Source organism: Giraffa tippelskirchi, chromosome 6 (assembly GCF_054371585.1).
Source record: "Giraffa tippelskirchi isolate mGirTip1 chromosome 6, T2T-mGirTip1v1.2.pri, whole genome shotgun sequence".
Lineage (NCBI taxonomy): Eukaryota > Metazoa > Chordata > Mammalia > Artiodactyla > Giraffidae > Giraffa > Giraffa tippelskirchi.
This window is the reverse complement of record NC_137280.1, coordinates 54,229,640-54,255,143: the sequence shown is the minus strand read 5'-3', so window position 1 is coordinate 54,255,143 and position 25,504 is coordinate 54,229,640. Positions and strand designations below refer to the sequence as shown.

General features: G+C 41.9%; 1 protein-coding gene and 1 long non-coding RNA gene across 2 annotated transcripts in view; one reads left to right on the top strand and one right to left on the bottom strand.

Annotated features, from left to right (window-relative positions):
* LOC145511557 (uncharacterized) overlaps positions 1-25,504 on the top strand; it is an 81,626-nt gene that overhangs the window by 19,286 nt on the left and 36,836 nt on the right. The window contains exon 2 of the long non-coding RNA XR_014057942.1: positions 5,774-5,943. This is a non-coding gene — a long non-coding RNA (uncharacterized LOC145511557). The remainder of the gene's footprint in view (positions 1-5,773; positions 5,944-25,504) is intronic.
* LOC145511555 (short-chain dehydrogenase/reductase family 16C member 6) lies at positions 1,465-24,819 on the bottom strand. Its single transcript, XM_081505093.1, has 7 exons — positions 24,653-24,819; positions 16,325-16,671; positions 10,194-10,325; positions 8,178-8,277; positions 7,064-7,208; positions 3,264-3,389; positions 1,465-1,878 (listed from the first exon to the last, which is right to left on the bottom strand). Exons 2-7 carry the CDS (start codon positions 16,643-16,645, stop codon positions 1,752-1,754), a joined length of 951 nt encoding a protein of 316 aa, XP_081361219.1. The 5' UTR covers positions 16,646-16,671; positions 24,653-24,819; the 3' UTR covers positions 1,465-1,751.

The window sequence follows — 25,504 nt, the reverse complement described above, 5'->3', positions numbered from 1 at the left end:
CACTCAGGGATCAAACCCACATCTCTTATGTTTCCTGCATTGGCAGGTGGATTCTTTACCACGAATGCCACCTGGGAAGCCCCAAATAATAGGATGGATTTTATATATTGAATGCTCACATTTGGTTAACAAATAAAAGTGAAAGTTGCTCAGTCGTGTCCGACTCTTTGTGACCCCATGGACTATACAGTCCATGGAATTCTCCAGGCCAGAATACTGGAATGGGTAGCCTTTCCCTTCTTCAGGGGATCTTCCCACCCCAGGTCTCCCGCGTTGCGGGTGGATTCTTTACCAGCTGAGCCACAAGAGAAGCCCAAGAACACTGGAGTGAGTAGCCTATCCCTTCGCTAGTGGATCTTCCCGACCTAGGAATCGAACTGGGGTCTTCTGCATTGCAGGCAGATTTTTTACCAACTGAGCTATGAGGGAAATATATATTTGATATTTCTTTTTTTTGGTTTTGCTGTTATCACTAGCTCTTGACCTGTTAGAGACAAAGCTAGGTGGCTGTCCTGTGATTCAGCTCAAGTACATTTCTGAACTCACAGAGTCACTTAGGAGTGTTTGCTGGGGCTGTCAGATGAGGTGCACATTTGAATTAGTATATACATTTTTAACAGGGGTGGCTCATGTCATGTACGCAAACCCATCACAGTTAAGGCTAATTTATTGACTGAATTATATAAATAAGTCTCTTCTTCAAACCAGCAGTACATAGTCTAATATGTACATTTTTTTTTTCCCTTATGGAGTAAAGAAGAAGAGGGCTTCCTAGCTGGCACTAGTGATAAAGAATCTGCCTGCCAATGTGAGTTCGATCCCTGGGTTGGGAAGATCCCCTGGAGAAGGAAATGGCTACCCACTCCAGTATTCTGGCCTGGAGAATCCCATGGGCAGAGGAGCCTGGCAGGCTACAGTCTACAGGGTCACAAGAGTCAGACACGACTGAGCACATGTGCATGCTGTGTGCTAAGTCACTTCAATTGTGTCTGACTCTTTGTGACCCCATGGACTGTAGTCTGCCAGGGCTACATGGAATTGGTTGCCATGCCCTTCTCCAGGGAATCTTCCCAACCCAGGGACTGAACCTGAGTCTCTTATGTCTCCTGCATTGGCAGACGGGTTCTTTACCACTAATGCCACCTGGAAACATCATAACACATAAAGAAGCTAAGAATTACCGGCATATTCAGATACAAACAAACATGATTAGTTGTGGACTTATTTTGTTGAATAAACAGATTCAGTGCCCCCTTAAGGATCTTGATATGGTCATCCAGCTCCAGTAGGAATTAATAGGCACATAGAAAAGTGTTATTTTTCTTAACTGCTGTACTAAAAATTTTCGTTACATACAATGTTGAAAAATTATCAGCCTAAAACTGCAATTTTTAAAGTCTATTTATAGTTACTCTTTTTCTAAAAGTATCATCTACTTTATTTAAAAATTAAATTAAGGTTAACTTGCATTAATATGTTTTATTGCATTTATTAATACATTGTATTCTCTGAGTTCTATGACATTGGAATGGCTGCAGTGTTTTTTTTTTTTTTTTAATCAAACTAAAAAGTGACGGGAAACTGTTGAGTACTAATGTGAATGCCTAGGGAGATTGTGATGGTGTCAGCTATGTCCCGGTGAGCACTTCCGGAAGACTTGGTCATTGCTGGAAGGCTGGAGTGCTCTGAGCATGAGCAAGACTTCCAGTGGCCGCTCCTAACGGCACTTATTACCACATCTGAGGCTTTAGCTACTGTTGTTTCCTCTCGGCATTGGTCTGAACTTCCCCTGATTTCTCTCGCTCTATAAATGAAGCCACGCAAATGTCCATTCCAAGGTACTCAGCAAGGGTCATCATCATGTTTGGAGATACTATTCTAGAGAAAAGCAGAGGAAAAAAATTAAGAATGCTTTAGAAGGAGTCAAAGAGACATCTTCAGGGAATTCCCTGGCGGCACAATGGTTAGGGCTCTGGGCTTCTACTGCAGGAGGCGTGGATTCTATCCCCGGCGGGGGAACTAAGATTGCGCATAACATGTAGTGCGGTTAAACTAATAAATAAATAAACAAAAGAGAAATATCTTTGTAAAGATTACATGTGAGTTCTCTTGCCTCACTGTGTATGTGTCACTGCTGAGAGGGATGAACGCGGAAACGTTGCATCATGGGCACTGAATGCTGTCTACAGAGCTTTGAACAGTCCCAGTGCTCAGGCCACAAAGTGTGTGTTGGTTGTTCAGTCGTGTCCAACTCTTAGCAACCTCTTGGACTGTGGCCTGAGGGCTCCTCTATCCATAGGATTCTCCAGCAAGAATACTGGCAGTGGGTTGGATACCCTTCTTCAGGGGATCTTCCTGACCTAGGGATCGAACCCGGATCTCCTGCATTGCAGGCAGATTCTTTACCATCTGAGCCACCACGGAAGCCCCATTAGCTGCTTAATCCTGCAAAAATGACTTACTCTCTTTAAGCCTCAGTTACTCGAAGTGTGATAAACCTCGGGAGGCTGTCATGCAGAGTCCGGCCCAGGTAGACACTTGATGAATCTTACACGTTGTTCTCTGTTCTGTTCATAGAAGATAGTGGGCCTGGCCTAAATGCACTCACAAAGACTCTGGAACTTTTAGCATGAAGTTGCAGGTCCTCTTTCACCAGAGGAAGTGAAGAACTTGCCAAAAATCCTTAATATTTTTCTGGCAATGCACTCGGGTTTATTGGTCCTTTGTTTTCAAAATAGAATTTTATGTCAGCTGAACTGATAGAATTCACCTCCTATAATTGGGATTCTATTTGTTTTTCCTGAAGTTAATTTTTATTCTCTAAGAGGGCTTCCCAGGTGGCGCTAGTGGTAAAGAATCCACCTGCTAATGCAGACATAAGAGATGCGTGTTTGGTCCCTGGGTCAGGAAGATTCCCCTGGAGAAGGGAATGGCAACTCACCCCAGAATTCTTGCCTGGAAAATCCCATGGACAGAGGAGACTGGTAGGCTATATCTGTGTGGTTATAAACAGTTAGACACAACTGGATCAACTTAGTACTTAGTACTCTGTAAGAACCAACAGTCTCTGAATTTTCTCAATGTCTGGAGTAACCAAGCACAGCTAGAAATAGTCCAATAAATTGCCCTGGCTTTATTTAGATATTATTCTTCCTTCAACCTTAAGAAAGATACGAGGTTGCTTTCTGGTAAAAGAGGTAGCAATGATGAGAACAATTTGTTCACAAACAACCAAAATGATAGAGAAGTTGTTATTCACTTACTGTTTCAGGAACAATGCAATACGCAAGAATCTGGGTATTATCAAGTAAAACTGCTCCTCTAAAATAGCATTTAAAATACTTTGGGCAGCATACTCCTGTTTCATCATGGGCATCAAAAGTGGAAACCTGGATTAAAAACATCACAAAGAGTTACATCGTTAAAGTGGCATATTTTTGCTGCCATGGGGAGCACTAATTATTAAATTTTAGCTGTCAAGTCATCAACATATGTCTACAAATATGCAAATCATGTGTAAATATTAGAAAAAGGCTTGTGTTTTCTCTTGTGATCATACTGGGACCAGTGCTAACACGTTTCCAGCTTCCCCGGTGGCTCAGAGGCAAAGAATCAGCCGGCAATGCAGGAGCCCCAGGAGATGAATGTTCAATCCCTGGGTGGCAAAGATCCCCTGGATAAGGAAATGGCCACTCACTCCAGTATTCTTGCCTGGGAGATGTAATGGATGGAGCAGCCTGGTGGGCTACAGTCTGTGGGGTCACAAGAGTCAGACATGACTTAGCAAGTAAACAAAAGCTAACGTATTTCATTTCCTGGAGTGAATTCCTGGCTTTTATTGATTTTCTCCTCTGTGATGGTCTAGATCTATGGAAGGAAGTGCTTTGAGATTTTTTTTCATATTTTTCTTTTCTCTCTTTTAGCCCAAACATCAGATAGTTGTATACTTTTAAGAAGTGGAGCTGCAAAATTATTTTACCAAAAGGAAAGAGCTCCTGAGCATGTATAATGTGGCTTTATTTTAGGCACACTATTGTTACTACAGTAAGCAAACTCAGAAGTTTGCAAAATCAATTGGAGTTGAAATGGGATAAGCATGTAATGAAGCTCCCATTAGACATTACTTTGACATTTTATACTTTTATATTATGCTTCTGTGTTTCTTGAACCACACCTCCTGAAAAATTCTATTTTTTTTGTGTATATTCAATCACTTAGTTGTGTCTAACTCTTTGCAACTCCATTGGCTGTAGCCTGGCAGGCTCCTCTGTCCATGGGATTTTCCAGGCAAGAATACTGGAGTGGGTAGTCATTTATATGTAAATTAATGTTTTTCATTTAATTGGGGAGGTTTTCAGCCATCATTTCTTTAAATGCTTTTTCTGGTCTTTTCTCTTATTTCTTTGTTACTCCCCTTGTGTATATGTTGATGCGATTAAAGGTGTCCCAGCTTTCTCTGAGGATCTGTTCCTTTTTTTCCATTTATGTTCTCTCTTCCTTCTGGTTGCATATTCTCTGTTCATTTGTCTTAAGGTTCACTTTTTTTTTCTGCCAGCCCAAATCTACTGTCAAGCTGCTCTAGTGCATCTTCCTTTTTATTCACTCGTCTTTTCCAATCCCAAATTTACATTTGCTTCTTAAAAAAATCTGTATTTATTTATTAATATTTGATGAAACATCTCCACTCTAAAAATATGGGTTTCTTTAGCTCTTTGAATGGATTTAAGATGGCTGCTTTGAAGTTTGTCTGCTAAGTCCAACATCTGGGTCCTTTTCAAAGCAATTTCCATTGCCTATGGGTTTTTCTCATGTACGGGTCACACTTTTCTGTGTATTTGCATATCATACTTTTTTTTTATTAAAAACTGAACATTTTAGATGATACATGGTAGCTACTCTGGATAACTGTCCTCTGTGATTGTTTGCTTGTTTATTTCTTCAGTCACTTGGCTGAAACTAGTTCCACGAGGTCTATCTCTCCTCCAAGGTGTGGCTTCTGATGTCATTCCTTGAAGGACTCCATCCAGGGAAACTGTGGTTTTAACTGGGCAATCTTTGCCTCTTTCTCTTAAGCCTCTAGCTGGTCTGCCTCTACTTCCCTGGTGGCTCAGATGGTAAAGCGACTGTCTACAATGCGGGAGACCTGGGTTCGATCTCTGGGTCGGGAAGATTCCCTGGAGAAGGAAATGGCAATCCACTCCAGTACTCTTGCCTAGAAAATCCCATGGACGGAGGAGCCTGGTGTCCATGGGTTCACAAAGAGTCAGACACGACTAAGAGACTTCACTTACCTCTTATGCTGTAGTTTGCTAGCTGGTGGTGCTACATTTTTGAAAATGCTCTGATTTATGGTTTTATCCAATGGCAGAGGGAGAGAGATGCCAGTCTTTGCTGCTGACTGTGACCTTGTCTGTCAGAACCTCTGTTATGAAGCAGGAGTTGGGTGATGAGAAAATGACTCTTCACTGGGTTTCTCACCTTAGCTATCAAACAGAGTCTGGGGGAATGGTAGGAAGTAGTGCTGCCGCCCAGCTGCTGTTACCAGCCTGTATGGATCTTCCAGCACCCAGAACCTGGGGGTTGGGGTCTGCCAATTTTTACTGTCGGGTAAGTCTACTGCATATAGGTCTTTTGCTACATGACTGCTGCTCCAACAACAAAGAGCTGTGGAAAGGGGAATTGCTTTCTTCAACAATAGCCTCTCCCCAGGTCTTTCCTACCTTGGAGGTGGAGGAACAAGCACTGTCTGACTGAGTCTCTCCTTTCATTATAGGCCTTCCACAGAAATTGGGATCTTTCAGTGTTCACCTGCTGCCAAACTACCCAGAGGCGTTCTCCTTCTCCAAGGACTACTGTGCGTGTGTGCATGCTGCATGCTCAGTTGCTTTTTGTGACCCTACAGACTGTAGCCCGCCAGGTTCCTTCGTCCATGGGATTCTCCAGGCAAGGATACTGGAGTGGGTTGCCATGCCCTCCTCCAGGGGATCTTCCCTACCCAGGGATCGAACTTGAGTCTCTTGTGGCTCTTGCATTGGCAGGCGGGTTCTTTACCACCAAACCACCTGGTAAGCCCCTCCAGAGACTGGGGGACATGGGAATTACCACTGGTTTGCCAAGCCCCTGAAACAGTTGTTCTGCAAGGCAGAGCTGTTGCATGGAGGATGAGTGTAGTTCCTGGTTCCAATGCCAAGGCCTCTCAGAGTTCTTACCGAATTTCTGTAGGTTTTGTTAAATAAATACTTCTCAATGGATTGCATGCTCTTTGGGCAATCTCCAAAGATTTTAAATGATTGTCTTTGCTAATTTTGACTTGCATGGTAGATGTTTCTTTGTGAGAGAATTTTCCCTGCTGTACTGTCAACTCCATCACCTGTTTTGACACTTTTAATTTAATTTTATGATTTCCCTAGACTCTAAATAGCCTCATTGCTTTTTAGACAGGATTTTGTTGGCTGTCTCTCTTTCCTACAGATATAGCTGATTCATAGCGTTTGGTTCCTGTCAATCCCCCTTTTAGCAATTGTAATGACTACACTGACCCTAGACCATGTCTATATTTCTCAATATACGCTACTGATTGGCTCCTTTGTATAAAAGTCTTCGTATTTCACTTGTTTCTTCCTTGGTCTAGTCTACCAAATATAAACTTATATTATCCTCCAATACTTCCCCAAATATATTAATCAATCTTTCAAAATATTTTATCTTTTGGATGATTTTTACTTCAGTATTCTTTTTAGAAAAGAAATTATCTTCTCAACACAACAATGCTAAAGATTTTAATAACTTCTCACTACCAACTTTTCTGTTATATTGTAATATTCTGATTAGCAATTTAGGTTTATGTTTTCATAACACCATATGCTCATAACCATATTATTATCCTTAAATGGAGTAAACTCATTAATTTAATGCAGGTTGAATGTTTTCTTTGACTAACTTAGGCATTCAACCGATGTCTTTTGTTTTACTTTTCATAGTTCAAAACTTCAAAATGAAAGATGATAATTACCTATATTGGAAGATATCATAAGAGTGAAGATTACTGTAAGATTTCACTTACTTGGTTGAACAGCCCTCAAACATTCCAGTTTTGATAAAATATGGGCAAATAATGGTGGTTTTAATTTTACTTTTTTGTAGTAGTGTTAATTCAAAGTGGAGAGACTCTGCAAAGCCACAAGCTGCAAACTTGCTGGCACAGTAATCTGAAACAGAGTGAGGAGCTGTTAGCAACAGACTTTGACAAGTTAATTCATGGAATTATTTTGAAAATGGAAACTCCCTCCCCTTTCTTTGGCTTATTTTGGGGGTAAACCGAAAGTGTTAGTCACTCAGTCATGTCCTAATCTTTGCCACCCTGTGGTCTGTAGCCTGCCAGGCTGCTCTGTCCATGGGATTCTCCATGCAAGAATACTGGAGTGGGTTGCCATGCCCTCCTCCAGGGGATCTTTCTGACCCAGGTATCAAACCTGTCTCCTGCATTGGGAGGCAGATTCTTTATTATCTAAGCTACCAGGGAAAGCATCACTGTTAAAGTCATTTTTTTGTGGCCACTCCACTCCTATAGCTCTATACAGCATACCAACAACAAAATGAAAACGATTTCAATTTCTCTTAACCCAAGAAGACTACAAAGCCAATTGCTTCTTTTTTTCTCTTTGTATTATTTTTTATTAAGAAGAGAGTGATTTTATTATTTTAAAATATATGTATTTGGCTGCCTCAGGTCCCAGTGACATCATGCAGAATCTTTCCTTGTGGACTCTCTAGTTGTGGTGCATGGGCTTAGTTACTCTGTGGCATGCGGAATCTTAGTTCCCTGACCAGGGATACAACCCACATCCCCTGAATTGTAAGGCAGATTCTTAACCATTGGACCACCAGGGAAGTCCCACCTCTGTTATTTTATATAGAGGAGGGGAGCAGCAACATGAATGAACCTAGAGATGGTCATACTAAGTGAAGTAAGCCAGACAGAGAAAGACTAATACCATATGATATCACTTATGTGTGGAATTCAAATTTGGGAAATGGGAAGGAATCCTGGCATTATAAACAGAGCCAAATGTACTAGAGACTTCCCCTTGGTGCAGAAGAGTTCTTCATGCCTTGGAAGAGTCCTGACTTCTGGGTACTGTGAGCTGGAGATACAAAGTCATGGGTGGAGCACTCACCCGACAGCCCGTTGATCCCAGTCATTCCTGCTACACTTGAAATGCAGACTAAGTGACCGTGGTTAGCTTCAAGCATGGCAGGAAGGAAGGCCTTACAAGTCTGGAAGATATAAACACACTGTGTCAATATTCAGTACTCATTTATTATTCTTTCTGCTCAATGAGTATGTGATCAACTTACAGGCTCACTTAATAAATACTTATTTAACACCTAGTGTTTGTGTGTCTGACTCTTGGTGGCCCCTTGGACTGCAGCCTGCCAGGCTCCTCTGTCCATGGGATTTCCCAGGCAGAAACAGTGGAATGGGTTGCCATTTCCTTTCTCCAGTGGACCTTCCTGCCCAGGGATCCAACCGGCATCTCTTATGTTGCTACCATTTTTCTGTTTCCAGCTGAAAATAATATTTTCCTCACAGGGGAAAGGTGACTGGATATTTCAAGGGTCTGTTTGTGTTTCTAGCCCTGTGTGTCAGTGGAGGGCTTTTTAAAGACATTCTAGAAGATAAATTTATATTATAAAGACATTATTTGTTCTGGATGTACAGATTTCCACCATTAAAGGGAAGAGAAAGGAATGCAAGTATGTGTTGAGGAAGCATTTAGTCATCAAAAACATATCAATGAAACTTAGGGAACATCATTTTAAGCAGAGACATCATACAAATCCAGGTTTACGTATATGTACAATCAAGGTAACTCTGTGAAATAATGACATGTGTTTGATAAATAGGTATATCTATTTCCCCTGATTTGATCACATGTGGGGTGTAACACAAACAAGTGTCAGATTGGCTTCTCTTTATTTTATTGTATTCGTTGTAAGATTCCATTTTTCTTATGCAAAAGCTCGATGACTGAACTTCCTAAATGTTTTCCCCCTGGTTATAGATTAAATCAGTTATCACTATTTCCATAAAATAGCTCAGGTTATGAAGACAGCAAATATGTGTTCAGTTGAATTTCAACAAATGATGACTCTATTGTTAAAAAAAAAGAACTAGTAGTTTTGAACTTTGGACAGGTTTGCCAATTACTTGGACTTTGTTTCTCCACCTGCATTGCCTTTTGCAACTTTTAAAAATTACCTTTGGACAACCTTTTAATATCAACAGTAACTGTGTTACTCTGTAGTGTCAACTTAAAAGACTTCAAGACTTTAGAAGAATGTTCAGTTGGATCAATTTACAAGAAATATTTGGCTTCCCATAAAATTTTAAAAGAAGTGCAAAGTCACACATCAGAAGATGGAGGCACCTAGCAGACTGTGGTGTGGACAAGGAATGTTGCCTGCCACCCTTGGACACCAAGGAGATGAAGCCAGCCAATCCAAAAGGAAATTGAACCTAAATATTCATTGGAAGGATTGATGCTGCAGCTGAAGCTCCAATACTTTGACCATCTGATGCAAAGAATGGACTCATTGGAAAAGACCTTGTTGCTGGGAAAGATTGAAGGCAGCAGGAAGAGGAGGCGACAGAGGATGAGATGGTTGGATGGCGTCACCAACTCAGTGGACATGAGTCTGAGCAAGCTCTGGGAGATGGTGAGGTACAGGGAAGCCTGGTGTGCTGCAGTCCATGGGGTCACAGAGAGTTAGACATGACTCAGCAACTGAACAACAATACCTGTAAACAAAGGATGTTTCAGCCATCAAGCCCGTAGCCACCTCTGCCTCCAACTCTGGATAGGCCAAGAGTTCTGCTTAGTCTATGAACAGGAACTCACAAATGGTCTATCAACAGATAAATGGTTGACTAGTTGTCAGGCTTCCCTTGTGGCTCAGCTGGTAAAGAATCCGCCTGCAATGTGGGAGATCTGGGTTTGATCCCCGGGTTGGGAAGATCCCCTGCAGAAGGGAAAGGCTACCCACTCCAGTATTCTGGCCTGGAGAATTCCATGGACTACAGTCCATGGGGTCGCAAAGAGTTGGACACGACTGAGTGACTTTCACTTATAGAACTACATGAAATTCTCATATTCACCAACAAAACAAAATGAAAAAGAAAGAAGACTTACCCAGAAGTGAGACATGACGTTGATGAGAAATGATCTTTCCACCATGTGGTCTGGAGTTTTGAGGAACTCTCTTCCTGTCACAATCCCTGCGTTGTTAATGAGGATGCTCACATTGCCCACTTCCTTCTTAACCTGTGCAGAAGTGAGGCAAATGATTCATTTACGTTTGCATACTTATTTTTCCACGCCATTATTATTATTATTATTATTTTTACTTTATTCAGGTAGTTTCTTTAAACCTAGCTATTTTATCTCACTCACAGAAATTCAGCAAGTTTAAAGTAGCTTTATGATTGATTGTGTAAAAAAACACATTGATTTGCCAGTTGTGCTTATCTTTGTGTGTGTGCAGAGATGACCAGGTGTTGCAGTGTATTTTCTCTGCCTCCTGTTTTTGTCATGTTGCTGTCCCTTTTTGCTGGAGGTGAATGCCAGGGGTACTCAGAGTGCTGGCTCTCAATGTCTCCCTTTGGATGGTGGCTGTGTCTCTCTTCAACCCGGTGTGTGCGGCAGTTACTTCTGTAGGTGCCCTTTTCCTGACTCCTCTGTGGCCAGGTGCAGGAGCTCATCCCATCCCTGTAGGGCATGGCCAGTGCTGAGCACAGTTTAGTTCAGTTGCTCAGTCGTGTCCAACTCTTTGCGACCCCATGAATCGTAGCACACCAGGCCTCCCTGTCCATCACCAACTCCCGGAGTTTACCCAAACCCATGTCCATTGAGTCGGTGATGCCATCCAGCCATCTCATCCTCTGTCGTCCCCTTCTCCTCCTGCCCTCAATCCTTCCCAGCATTAGGGTCTTTTCCAATGAGTCAGTTTTTCGCATCAGGTGGCCAAAGTGTTGGAGTTTCAGCTTCAACATCAGTCCTTCCAATGAACATCCAGGACTGATCTCCTTCAGGATGGACTGGTTGGATCTCCTTGCAGTCCAAGGGACTCTCAAGAGTCTTCTCCAACACTACAGTTCAAAAGCATCAATTCTTTGGCACTCAGCTTTCTTCACAGTCCAACTCTCACATCCATACATGACCACTGGAAAAACCATAGCCTTGACTAGATGGACCTTTGTTGGCAAAGTAATGTCTCTGCTTTTTAATATGCTGTCTAGGTTGGTCATAACTTTCCTTCCAAGGAGTAAGCATCTTTTAATTTCATGGCTGCAGTCACCATCTGCAATGATTTTGGAGCCCAGAAAAATAAAGTCTGACACTGTTTCGAGCACAAAGACATCCCAAACATAGGTATGTTGGATCCCACCTGTGGGATCACAGATGTCTGTGGGCCTGTGACCTCTGTCAAAAAGACCTCCCCAGGTCTAATTATTGTCTGTGCCCAATTATTTCCCTGAGTTTCCAGCTGTGCTACCACGGCTGTATCCTGAGGGTCTTCCTTCACCCTTCCTTCTGAATTGGTTACCTCATCTGCTTACGGAACCTACTACCACCAGCCCCACTCGGAGGAAGCTGGGCTCCAGGAAACACTGCAGTGACCTTGATAAAGCTGGCCTGGGGCAAAACATGATGTAAAGCGTGATACATGTTCAAAACGACGATTTGAAGATGTTTTTGCCCTGAACTGTATCTTTGGTGCTGTCACGACAATCTGTTCCTTTTTCTGAACAGGAAGCACTATTGCCTTGACGTGGCTGTCCTGGCCCCGCCTACTGCTCTCTGTTGAGGCTTCCAGATCACATGGTGGAGAGAGATTAGGAAAATACTGCCTCTAATGTCATCAAGTTGAACAGGCTCTGAAAGGAAGGGTTATTGTTGCTGAACCAATGTTGGGCAGAGTGATTAGTCCCCTCTGCTTTAGAGAGGGGCAGTACAGGGACAAACACCCAAGAGATGTGAGCTTTTTGGCTTGATGAGGGAGCCAGTGTGAGCAAGTGCTTGATCTTAGACCAACTTGGGGAGGAACTTGGGCCTCTGGAGGATGGGAAATCTTTGGTGTAAGGCATTCTTAAATATTTAAGAAAAACCTAGTGGTCACCATCATCCTGTCCAAGAAGATCCCTCAGAGCCAAAAGGAACCCAGAGCTAAGAGGACCTTTAGGGACCCAGAGCTAAGAGGAACTTTATCGAGGTAATAGGATTTAATTTTCACTGAGAGTTTAGGAAAGCATTCTGATACAGTTTATAAATGAGGAAACAGAGGTTCTCAGAAGTTAAGATTTTGCCAAAGGATAGCTTTTGGCTTTTGAGAAGAATCACAGTGATTCTAACTCAGTTTGAACACATATGCAAGAAAGTAAAAGCTCTTTTTACCTAGATTTTCTTCTCTGCGGCCCAAATGATTACTTCTGTAACAAACAAATCTCACTTATGTGAACATGTACACAGACACACTAACAAATATAAATAATTGATTGGATCTGGACACCTGGGAATAAAGCATGAGGCTGATTATTCTAACAAAAACAATTCATTTATATACTGGGTTTCTGTGGTGGAGATGAGAAAGTTACCTCAGTCAAATTTTGGGAAATTAATTACTGAGCCCTTTATTTTAAAAAAATTTAATATTATCATTGTTTTTTTGGCTATGCCCCATGGCATACGTGATCTTGGTTTCCTGACCAGGGATCAAAACCAAGCTCCCTACAGTGGAAGCCTGGAGTCTTAACCACTGACCTCTAGGGAAGTCCCATTACTGAGCTCTTTAGAATGCTGTTATTGAAGTTTCCTATGAATTTCAGGGGTCTGGATAATGTCCATGGCTTGTTGACATTCTGGTAGATAAAGTCTAACAGTAGTATTAATATTTGGGTTTCTTGGGAGTTGGTAAGTAATTGAAATTAGACAGAAGAGTCGATATTAATAAAATGGTTGACTTAGAAGAATTCTATTTACAGGACTGTGAGAAAAGAAAAGTCTAAGATACATTCAAATGGTGAAAAGACACAATTTTTGATTAAAGTTTTTGGCCTCATTTTCTACTAGACAGCAAGGAAATTTTAAACAAGAGGGAAAAATTCATTGAGGGTGATGGAAATTACAGTGCTTTTGATAGAAGAAAGAGGACTGTGAGGGTGTCTTTATTGCTGACACATTGGTGGGTCACTGCTGGGGATGTGGCAGGTGTCTTGATTCCAGGCAGATGGAGCCCCAGTTCTACTCTGTCACTAATGTGCTCTATGCCTTGGCTTCCTGTCATCAGAAGAGTGGACAATGTTATCGTGTCCACTTTACTATAAAGATTATACATGAACCCAGAGCCTGTTATACAGAGTGAAGTAAGTCAGAAAGAGAAAGACAAATACTGTATATTAACACATATATATGGAATTTAAAAAGATGGTACTGGCGATCCTACACGCAGGGCAGCAAAGGAGACACAGATGTAAAGAACAGACTTTTAGACTCAGCAGGAGAAGGTGAGGGTGGGATGGTTGGAGAGAATAGCACTGAAACATATACATTACCATATAGAAAATAGATGACCAGTGCAAGTTCGATGGATGAAGCAGGGCACCCAAAGCTGGTGTTCTGGGACAACCCAGAGGGATGGGGTGGGGAGGGATTGGAGAGGGAGGTTTAGGATAGAGGGGACACATGTATATCTGTGGCCGATTCATGCTGATGTATGGCATCATACATGATGATGCAAAAATCATCACAATATTGTGAAGTAATTATTCTCCAACCAAAATAAATTAATTGAAAACAAAAGATTATATATGATGACACTACAAATTTCAGAGTCCTGATCTGTGACTTAGTGGTGGTCCTGGGACCGCCACTCCCCCACAGGCTCCTTCCCTGAGCTAGCCCCAAAGACCTCCATCTGTGAACCTTTCTTGCCATGTTGCTTTGGCAAAATAAGACCTGATTTTGATTTCACTTGTTCTGTTCTACAATACCCCTGGGATCTATATATAATCCCTAGGTTATATCCTCATTAGTTGGTGATGGATTATAAAGAACAAATCCTATGGGATCCCAACAAAGAAGGAGGCAATAGTAACTGAAGTCGAAGGACTTCCCTGCTGGTCCAGTGGTGAAGAATCCATGCCTGCCAATGCAGGGGACACAGATTTGATCCCTGGTCTGGGAAGATCCCACATGCCTGGAAGGAACTAAGCCCATGGGTCACAACTACTGAGCCTGTGCCCTAGAGCCCATGTTCTGCTTTAAGAGAAGCCACCGCCATGAGAAGCCCACACACTGCCACAAGAGAGCAGTCCTCACTCGCCGCTACTGGAGAAAACCCACACACAGCAACGAAGACCCAGTGTAGCCAAAAATAAACAAATCACTGAACAATTGAAAAAGGACTTTGAGGCAGAAAAGTGAGGAGGAGGGTTCAGAAGATAAGTGTCTACATAGATTGCCAGACGGACGGACAGCCCCTCAGAGATTCTGTCATCACACTGAGTTGCATGGACACTTTCAGGTCACATAGCAGAGGATGAGAACGACTTTGACCGTCCCACTCCCGTCCTGGGCATGTTTGGTTCTGCCCATGACCAGGTTCAGCATCTTGGGCAACTTGCACGCCCTTCCTACTCCTCAGTTGCCTCATTTGTAAATGGCAAGGATGCCAACCGCATATTCCCAAGAGGGCTGTGTGTTGGTTAAAGGAGTTATTATGTGCATAAGGTGCTCAGAACAATAGCTACTTGTAATAGAGTGTTTTGTCTTGTTCTGTCTTCACTTGGTTTTGAGGCTCTGGCTAGAGGCCAGAGCATTGCCCATCTTGATCAGCCCATTAAGCTTACACGCCCAGCACTTACCTCACCGGGCTCTTGCTGTAGGCTACCATGTGTGCGTGCTTAGTTGCTTCAGTCATGCCCGCCTGTTTGTGACCCCATGGACTGTAGCCTGCCAGGCTCCTCTGTCCATGGGATTCTTCAGGCAAGAATGATTACTGGAGTGGGTTGCCATGCCCTCCTATGAGGGAACTTCCCAACCCAGGGATCGAGCCTGTGTTTCTTACATCTCCTGCATTGGCATGTGGGTTCTTTATCATTATCAACCACCTAGGAAGCCCATAGGCTACCATATGTACACTGTCCTAATGGTCCCAGCATCAGGTATCAGAGGGCTAGGAACAGCTCCTATGCCCCAGGTCCTGCCCACGTGGTTCCTCTTAATCCATCCTAAACTGGCTGATCCTGCCTCACCTATTCCGACTTGTGGAAACCACAGTGCAGGCTCTGGTTCATGCCCTTTCTTTCACTTGCCCCCTGATCCACCCAGTGTTTCCCCTGGAGGCCCTGTGCGGCATGCCATGTCCCCCCCAGGGAACTGTGACTCTCACAGAACTGTGACACGCTTTATGCTCTCTCTCTCTCGGTCTGTGTTTATCTTCACTGCACCTCACCCAAGACATATGGCTAAATCACCACATGAGGGCTGGACTGTTGTTAGAGGGTGTGGTAATTACACTATAAATACCTATTATAATTAAAGCATTTATCAGTACTTAGTGACTGGCGTGCTGAAGTCCATGGGGTAGCAAAGAGTCAGACATGACTTAGTGACTGAACAACAACGACAAGTGTGAAGTTAGAGTGAATATCTATAAGTTAAATCTAAGAGGAAATTTAGTCTAGAAATATATATGCTTCTTCCCCATCCTTCCTACTTTCTACCCTCAGTACCCAGTGACAGTGGATGTACACTGGAATTATACAATACAGAGACCTAAAACTGTGTCCTCTTGAAGATCATCTGGTCCAATCTTTTCATTTTACTAATAAAGGAACAAGGACCCAGAGAGGACAGGTAGCTAGACAGGGTTCGTTCTAGTTTCTACTGACCTCTGGTGGCAAATGAGTCACCAGAAAATCAGCTGGCAACAACTCAAAAAGCTCATCAAATTCACAGTTGCATTGTTTTCTTCTGTTTCCTTTTCTGGAGGCCACAAATTCAGGTTCTTTTCTTTTTTTGGCTACATGTGGGATCTTCATTCCCTGACTAGGGATTGAACCCATGACCTCTTCACTAGAAGTGGAGTCCTAACCACTGGACTGCCAGGGAAGTCCCCACAAAGTCAGATTTCTGACATGCAGAATCAAGCAAGAGGCATAGGAAAAGAAGTGTACGACGAATTTTCTCCTCTTTTTTTGGTAAAAGCACATATTAGATGCAGTCCTTTTCTTGGGCATAGAACTAAGAACACGTCAGCTTACCTGATCAGCAGCTCTGTAGATATCTTGTCTGTTACTACAGTCGCATGTATAGGCAAATACTTTCACATCCTGCTTTTCTTTGATCATTCTACACGTTTCCATGTTGCCTTCTTCGTTAATGTCCCATAGAACCAAAATGGCTCCAAGCCTGGCAAATTTGATAGCCAATAACCTCCCAAGTCCACTTGCAGCTCCTGTTATAAGGACAATCTCTCCCGTAACATCCTTTTTCTTCTTGGGAATTATCTTGTAAAATAAAGATTCTAAAAAATAATATAGAAATTTTCCCAAAAACATGGAGGTGTCGAGAACCACATCCATATTGATTCACTGAAGAAAGGAACGTCCTAATCAGGAAAAAAGGTAACTGATAAATTCATGACATTATCACAATTGCAACACACATAAAACACTTAGTCCAAGGGAATTTACCTTTGAGACATCAGTTCTTCAAAATACATATTTTGGCAACAACTGCTATCACTGTTGAATGCTTAAATTATATAAGTAATGAGTATGAAAACATTTTATGTTTTTTTTTTATAAATTTATTTATTTTAGTTGGGGGCTAATTACTTTACAATATTGTAATAGTTTTTGCCATACATTGACATGAATCAGCCATGGGTTTACATGTGTTCCCCTTCCTGGACCCCCCATCCACCTCCCTCCCCATACCATCCCTCTGGGTCATCCCATTGCCCCGGCCCTGACCCCTTGTCTCATGCATCGAACATGGAATGGTGTTCTCTTTCACATATGATAATATACATATTTCAATGCTATTCTCCCAGAACGTCCCACCCTCACCTTCTCCCTCAGAGTCCATAAAATTGTTCTATGCATCTGTGTCTCTTATTCTGTCTCGCATATAGGGTTATCGTTACCATCTTTCAAATTCCATATATATGCATTAGTATACTGTATTGTTGTTTTTCTTTCTGGCTTACTTCACTCTGTATAATGGGCTCCAGTTTCATCCATCTTAGTAGAACCGATTCAAATGTATTTTTTTTAATGGCTGAGGAATATTCCATTGTGTATATGTACCACAGCTTCCTTATCCATTCGTCTGCTGATGGACATCTAGGTTGCTTCCATGTCCTGGCTATTGTAAACAGTGCTGCGATGAACATTGGGGTACACGCGTCTCTTTCAATTCTGGTTTCCTTGGTGTATATGCCCAGCAGTGGGATTGCTGGGTCATATGGAAGTTCTATTCCCAGTTTTTTAAGGAATCTCCACACTGTTCTCCATAGTGGCTGTACTAGTTTGCATTCCCACCAACAGTGTAAGAGGGTTCCCTTTTCTCCACACCCTCTCCAGCATTTATTGCTTGTAGACTTTTGGATAGCAGCCATTCTGACTGGTGCGAAATGATACCTCATTGTGGTTTTGATTTGCATTTCTCTAATAATGAGTGATGTTGAGCATCTTTTCATGTGTTTGTTAGCCATCTGTATGTCTTCTTTGGAGAAATGTCTGTTTAGTTCTTTGGCCCATTTTTTGATTGGGTCGTTTATTTTTCTGGAATTCAGCTGCAGAAGTTGCTTGTATATTTTTGAGATTAATTGTTTGTCTGTTGCTTCGTTTGCTATTATTTTCTCCCATTCTGAAGGCTGTCTTTTCACCTTGCTTATAGTTTCCTTTGTTGTGCAAAAGCCTTTAATTTTAATTAGGTCCCATTTGTTTATTTTTGCTTTTATTTCCAATATTCTGGGAGGTGGGTCATGGAGGATCCTGCTGCGATTTATGTCGGAGAGTGTTTTGCCTATGTTTTCCTCTAGGAGTTTTATAGTTTCTGGTCTTACGTTTAGATCTTTAATCCATTTTGAGTTTATTTTTGTGTACGGTGTTAGGAAGTGTTCTAGTTTCATTGTTTTACAAGTGGTTGACCAGTTTTCCCAGCACCACTTGTTAAAGAGATTGTCTTTTCTCCATTGTATATTCTTGCCTCCTTTGTCGAAGATAAGGTGTCCATAGGTGCGTGGGTTTATCTCTGGGCTTTCTATTTTCTTCCATTGATCTATATTTCTATCTTTGTGCCAGTACCATACTGTCTTGATGACTGTGGCTTTGTAGTAGAGCCTGAAGTCAGGCAGGTTGATTCCTCCAGTTCCATTCTTCTTCCTCAAGATTGCTTTGGCTATTCGAGGTTTCTTATATTTCCATACAAATTGTGAGATGATTTGTTCTAGTTCTGTGAAAAATACCATTGGTAGCTTGATAGGGACTGCACTGAATCTATAGATTGCTTTGGGTAGTATACTCATTTTCACTATATTAATTCTTCCAATCCATGAACACGGTTTATTTCTCCATCTGTTTGTGTCCTCTTTGATTTCTTTCATCAGTGTTTTATAGTTTTCTATATATAAGTCTTTTGTTTCTTTAGGTAGATATATTCCTAAGTATTTTATTCTTTTTGTTGCAATGGTGAATGGTATTGTTTCCTTAATTTCTCTTTCTGTTTTCTCATTATTGGAGTATAAGAATGCAAGGGATTTCTGTGTGTTAATTTTATATCCTGCAACTTTACTATATTCATTGATTAACTCTAGTAATTTTCTAGTAGAGTCTTTAGGGTTTTCTATGTAGAGGATCATGTCATCTGCAAACAGTGAGAGTTTTACTTCTTCTTTTCCTATCTGTATTCCTTTTATTTCTTTTTCAGCTCTGATTGCTGATCCAAAACTATGTTGAATAGTAGTGGTGAAAGTGGGCATCCTTGCCTTGTTCCTGACTTTAGGGGAAATGCTTTCAATTTTTCACCATTGAGGATAATGTTTGCTGTGGGTTTGTCATATATAGCTTTTATTATGTTGAGATATGTTCCTTCTATTCCTGCTTTCTGGAGGGTTTTTATCATAAATGGATGCTGAATTTTGTCAAAGGCTTTTTCTGCATCTATTGAGATAACCATATGGTTTTTTTCTTTCAATTTGTTAATGTGGTGTATTACATTGATTGATTTGCGGATGTTAAAAAAACCTTGCATTCCTGGGATAAAGCCCACTTGGTCATGATGTATGATCTTTTTAATATGATGTTGGATTCTGTTTGCTAGAATTTTATTAAGGATTTTTGCATCTATGTTCATCAGTGATATTGGCCTGTAGTTTTCCTTTTTTGTGACATCTTTGTCTGGTTTTGGGATTAGGGTGATGGTGGCCTCATAGAATGAGTTTGGAAGTTTACCATCTTCTGCAATTTTCTGGAAGAGTTTGAGTAGGATAGGTGTTAGCTCTTCTCTAAATTTTTGGTAGAATTCCGCTGTGAAGCCGTCTGGTCCTGGGCTTGTGTTTGCTGGAAGATTTCTGATTACAGTTTCGATTTCCGTGCTTGTGATGGGTCTGTTAAGATCTTCTATTTCTTCCTGGTTCCGTTTTGGAAAGTTATACTTTTCTAAGAATTTGTCCATTTCTTCCAAGTTGTCCATTTTATTGGCATATAGCTGTTGGTAGTAGTCTCTTATGATCCTTTGTATTTCTGTGGAGTCTGTCGTGATCTCTCCATTTTCATTTCTGATTTTGTTGATCTGATTCTTCTCCCTTTGTTTCTTGAGTCTGGCTAATGGCTTGTCAATTTTGTTTATCTTCTCGAAAAACCAGCTTTTAGTTTTGTTGATTTTTGCTATGGTCTCTTTTGTTTCTTTTGCATTTATTTCTGCCCTAATTTTTAAGATTTCTTTCCTTCTACTGACCCTGGGGTTTTTCATTTCTTCCTTCTCTAGTTGCTTTAGGTGTAGAGTTAGTTGATTTATTTGATTTTTTTCTTGTTTCTTGAGGTACGCCTGTATTGCTATGAACCTTCCCCTTAGTATTGCTTTTACAGTGTCCCATAGGTTTTGGGTTGTTGTGTTTTCATTTTCATTCGTTTCTATGCATAATTTGATTTCTTTTTTGATTTCTTCTGTGATTTGTTGGTTATTCAGAAGCGTGTTGTTTAGCCTCCATATGTTGGAATTTTTAATAGTTTTTTTCCTGTAATTGAGGTCTAATCTTACTGCATTGTGGTCAGAGAAGATGGCTGGGATGATTTCAATTTTTTTGAATTTACCAAGGCTAGATTTATGGCCCAGGATGTGATCTATTCTGGAGAAAGTTCCATGTGCACTTGAGAAAAAGGTAAAATTGATTGTTTTGGGGTGGAAAGTCCTGTAAATATCAATTAAATCTAATTTGTCTATTGTATCATTTAAAGTTTGTGTTTCCTTGTTAATTTTCTGTTTAGTTGATCTATCCATATGCGTGAGTGGAGTATTAAAGTCTCCCACTATTATTGTGTTGTTGTTCATTTCCCCTTTCATACTTGTTAGTATTTGCCTTATATATTGTGGTGCTCCTATGTTGGGTGCATATATATTTATGCTTGTTACGTCTTCTTCTTGGATTGATCCTTTGATCTTTATGTAGTGTCCTTCTTTGTCCCTTTTCACATCCTTTATTTTAAAGTCTATTTTATCTGAAATGAGTATTGCGACTCCTGCTTTCTTTTGGTCTCCGTTTGCATGAAATATGTTTTTCCATCCCTTCACTTTCAGCCTGTGTGTGTCCCTAGTTTTGAGGTGGGTCTCTTGTAGACAGCATATATAGGGGTCTTGTTTTTGTATCCATTCAGCAAGCCTTTGTCTTTTGGTTGGGGCATTCAACCCATTTACATTTAAGGTAATTATTGATAAGTATGATCCCGTTGCCATTTACTTTGTTGTTTTGAGTTCGTGTTGAAACATCCTTTCTGTGTTTCCTGTTTAGAGAAGATCCTTTAGCATTTGTTGGAGAGCTGGTTTGGTGGTGCTGAATTCCCTCAGCTCTTGCTTGTCTGTAAAGCTTTTGAATTCTCCTTCATATCTGAATGAGATCCTTGCTGGGTACAGTAATCTGGGTTGTAGATTATTCTCTTTCATTACTTTAAGTATGTCCTGCCATTCCCTTCTAGCCTGAAGGGTTTCTATTGAAAGATCAGCTGTTATCCTTATGGGGATCCCCTTGTGTGTTATTTGTTGTTTTTCCCTTGCTGCTTTTAATATTTGTTCTTTGTGTTTGATCTTTGTTAATTTGATTAATATGTGTCTTGGGGTGTTTCGCCTTGGGTTTATCCTGTTTGGAACTCTCTGGGTTTCTTGGACTTCTGTGACTATTTCTTTCCTCATTTTAGGGAAATTCTCAACTATTATCTCCTCGAGTATTTTTTCATGGCCTTTCCTTTTATCTTCTTCTTCTGGGACTCCTATGATTTGAATGTTGGGGCGTTTCATATTGTCCCAGAGGTCCCTGAGGTTTTCCTCATTTCTTTTGATTCTTTTTTCTTTTTTCCTCTCTGCTTCGTTTATTTCCATCATTCTATCTTCTACCTCACTTATCCTATCTTCTGCCTCCGTTATTCTACTGTTGGTTCCCTCCAGAGTGTCTTTTATCTCCTTTATTTCATTATTCATTCTATATTGACTCCCTTTTATTTCTTCTAAGTCTTTGATAAACATTTCTTGCATCTTCTCAATCTTTGTCTTCAGGCTATTTATCTGTAACTCCATTTTGCTTTCAAGATTTTGGATCATTTTTATTATCCTTATTCTAAATTCTTTTTCAGATAGATTCCCTATCTCCTCCTCTTTTGTTTGGTTTTGTGGGCGTTTCTCATTTTCCTTTACTTGCTGAGTATTTCTCTGCCTTTTCATCTTGTTTAGATTGCTGTGTTAGGCGTGGCCCTTCTGTATTCTGGTAGTATGAAGTTCCTCTTTATTGTGGAGGTTCCTCACTGTGGTTGGGGTTGGACAGGTGGCTTGTCAAGGCTTCCTGGTTGGGGGAGCTTGTGTCGGTGTTCTGGTGGGTGGAGCTGGATTTCTGCCCTCTAGAGTGCAATGGAGTGACCAGTATTAATTTTTGAGATGTCTATGGATTTGGTGTGCCTCTGGGCAGCCTGTATATTGATGCTCAGGTCTATGTTCCTGCGTTGCTGGAGAATTTGCGTGGTATGTCTTGCTCTGGAACTTATTGGCTCTTGGGTGGAGCTTGGTTTCAGTGTATATATGGAGGCTATTGGATGGTCTCTTATTAATTAATGTTTCCCCTGGCTTTCAGTCTTATTCTTGCAGTAGCCTCAAGACTTCTCCTTCCATACAGCCTCAATAATAAAACTTTTAAGTTAATGGTGAAAAGATTCTCCACAGTGAGGGCTACCCAGAAAGGTTCACTGAGTTACATGGAGAGATGAGGTGTGGGGGGGGGGGGTTGAGGTGACCAGGAGGGGAAGAGGGGAATTCAAATGTGGAGACAGCAATCTAGCCAGTAAGCACTTCCCTCTGTGCTTTCGACAGTTTGGAACCCTCAGAGTGGTTCACAGAGATACATAGAGAGGGGGGAGGAAGGTAATAGAGGTGAGCATGAGTAGAAAGGGAGGAATCAAGAGGGGAGAGAGAGATCTGGGCAGTATCCTGTTCCTGAAGTGTTCTCCGGTACCCAGATCACCCTCAGAGATTCACAGAATTGGGTTGAGAAGAGAAGGAGGAGGGTGGGAGATAGAGGTTCCCTGGGGGAGAAGAAAGAGCATCAATAGGGGGAGAGAGTAATCAGGCCGGTGATCACACTCCTGAGTAAAAATGGGTCCTAAAGATTGGGTTCTTAAATGTACAAAATTGATATCAAATATGTAAAAAAAGATTAAAAATCTAGAGTAGAGGTTAGACTCTTATAAAATTTACAATATAAAAAAAAAAGAAAAAAGGAAACAGTGTAAAAAGAAAAAAAACCCAGTAAAACAGTAAAAAAAAAGTAAAACAGGAAAAAAACAGTAAAAAAAGAAAACACAAAAGGTATAAGATATATGTACGTAGTTTGCTTCAAAAATAGGGTTTTTTTTTTGCAAGTTAATAGTGGGTTATGAAAACGAAAGTTAAAGATGTAATAGAGGACTTGAAGAAAAAGGAAAGAAGAGAAAAAATATTTTTTAATTTAAAAAAAATTAAAAAAAAAATAATAATAATAGTAAAAAAATATATATCCCGGACTTTCTCTGGAGCTGTTGTGAGCAGTGTGGGATCTGCTCAGTTTCAGATAGATCCTTATTCCTGCTTATACTTTTCAAGATCTATAGGCCCTTTTCAATGCAGTCGGTATTAACTACAGGGATTTTAATCTGTTGGCCTGTCCCTTCCAAAGCGCTTCCCTCTGTTTATTTTGCTTCTGTTTGGAGATCTCTTCAGTATCTAATTTCCGCCCTGCAACAAAGCGGTGGAGGTGATCTCTTTAGGTTCGCTTGTTAAATCGTGCTGTAGGGAGGAAGGAACACTGCAAATCTGGCGTGTGTGTGGTGAGCTCGCAGTGCCTCGGCCGCACTGGGTTCGCCCCCGCTCACGGCCTGTGTGCTTTCCCCGTCTACCCTGCTCAGGCTTCAGGTTGCTCCGCCGGGGAGTGGGCCGGGGAGTGGGCCCTGAGATGCGTGCACTTCCCAGTTCTAAGCCGCTCAGGTTCAGGCTCCCGGTTACTCCACAAAGGCGCAGACTCGATTTCGCCCACGGCTTGTGCCGTTCCCGGTCGGAGCTGCTCAGGTGGCCAGGAGTTTGGCGAGCGCGCTCCCCCCTGTTGGGGCGGTGCGGCTTATCACCTCCCTGGTCCCCGCCTCGGTTTACGGCCGCGCCCGGCTCCGGTGTGCTTTGTGTCGGTTCTGGGGAGCTGGTCTCTGGCTGCGACCCTCCCGGCGGCTGTCGACCCTCCGGGATCTCAGGCAGTCTTTGTTTAGAAACTGGGAGCCTGTTTGCAGTTTGGTAGGGGGTGCCCTCTCTGGGGCCGAGTTTGCCCCTTTCCGGCTCTGGCGGGCCCCGCCTGCCCGCTGTGTCTGGCGGGGGATGGGGCGGTCCGCAGCCGGCTAGCTCTCCTCTGGTATCGCTCAGTCCTTTGTTCTGTGAGCGGGCTGGCAGTGCCTTAGCGTTGGGCTTTTCGTGGGATAGTTCTCTCTCTCTGGCTGTCCCACAGTTTAGGTTACTATCTCACGTTAGCTCCCTCAGGTTACCCTCGGGGCACTCGGGCCCGGTCCTTACCCTAGGCAGTGCCGCCCGCTCCTCTCCGTTCAGCCCCCACTTGCTGGTGGCGGATGATGTGAGCGTCTGGGGTTCTTTGCTGGGAGTTGCTTTAAGCACGTAATCTGTGGATTTTTTTTATTTTTTCCTCCCAGTTACGTTGCCCTCTGAGATAAGAAATCTTCCCCCACACCCGCCGGTGAGAGGGTTTCCTGGTGCTTGGAAATTCCTCCTCTTTTACGACTCCCTCCCCGGGACGGGTCTCCGTCCCTAACTCTTTTGTCTCTCTTTTTATCTTTTATAATTTCTCCTACCTCTTTTTGAAGATAATGCGCTGTCTTTGTGGAAGCCTGACGTCCTCTGCCAGCCTTCAGAAGTAGTTTTGTGAAGTTTGGTCAGCGTTCAGATGTTCTTTCGATAAATTTGTGGAGGAGAGAGTGGTCTCCCCGTCCTATTCCTCCGCCATCTTAGCCCCGTCCTCGAAAACATTTTATGTTGACAAGAATCTTTCCAACTTGCAGGGCATTTCCTTACAGGTAATCTAATTTGATCTACTGGTAGATCTCATTACTAGGAGAGCTTCATAGTGAAAGACATATGGTGTTTGAGTATCAATTTGCCCAACATTGCATGACTCCTAAACCAAGACTCTGGACTCTCAGCTGGTCATTTTTCTATTATATGAACTCAATTCATGATCTTATATCTAATAGAAATTAATATAGAAGTAATATTTCTTGCAATACAAATATTTTTATATTTTCACATGCATGTGTGGGTGCCAAGTCTCTTAAGTCGTGTCCGACTCTTTGACCTATGGACTGTAGCCCACCAGGCTCCCCTGTCCATGGGATTCTCCAAGCAAGAATACTGGAGTGGGCTGCCATGCCCTCCTCGTGGGGATCTTCCTGACTCAGGGATCGAACCCATGTTTCAGTCTTCTTTATTGGCATTTGGGTTCTTTACCACTGGCGCCACCTGGGAAGCTCTATGTTTTCTCATAATCCTTATAATATTCCTTTGACAGAGTCAAACCAGGTACAGTTACTACTGGTTTGTAGTGAGCGGTCTGAGAGAAAAAAGATTGAGTAGATTTGTTCAAGGGCTTCCCAGGTGGAGCTAAAGGTGAAAACCCTGCCTGCCAATGCAGGAGACCTAAGAGACAC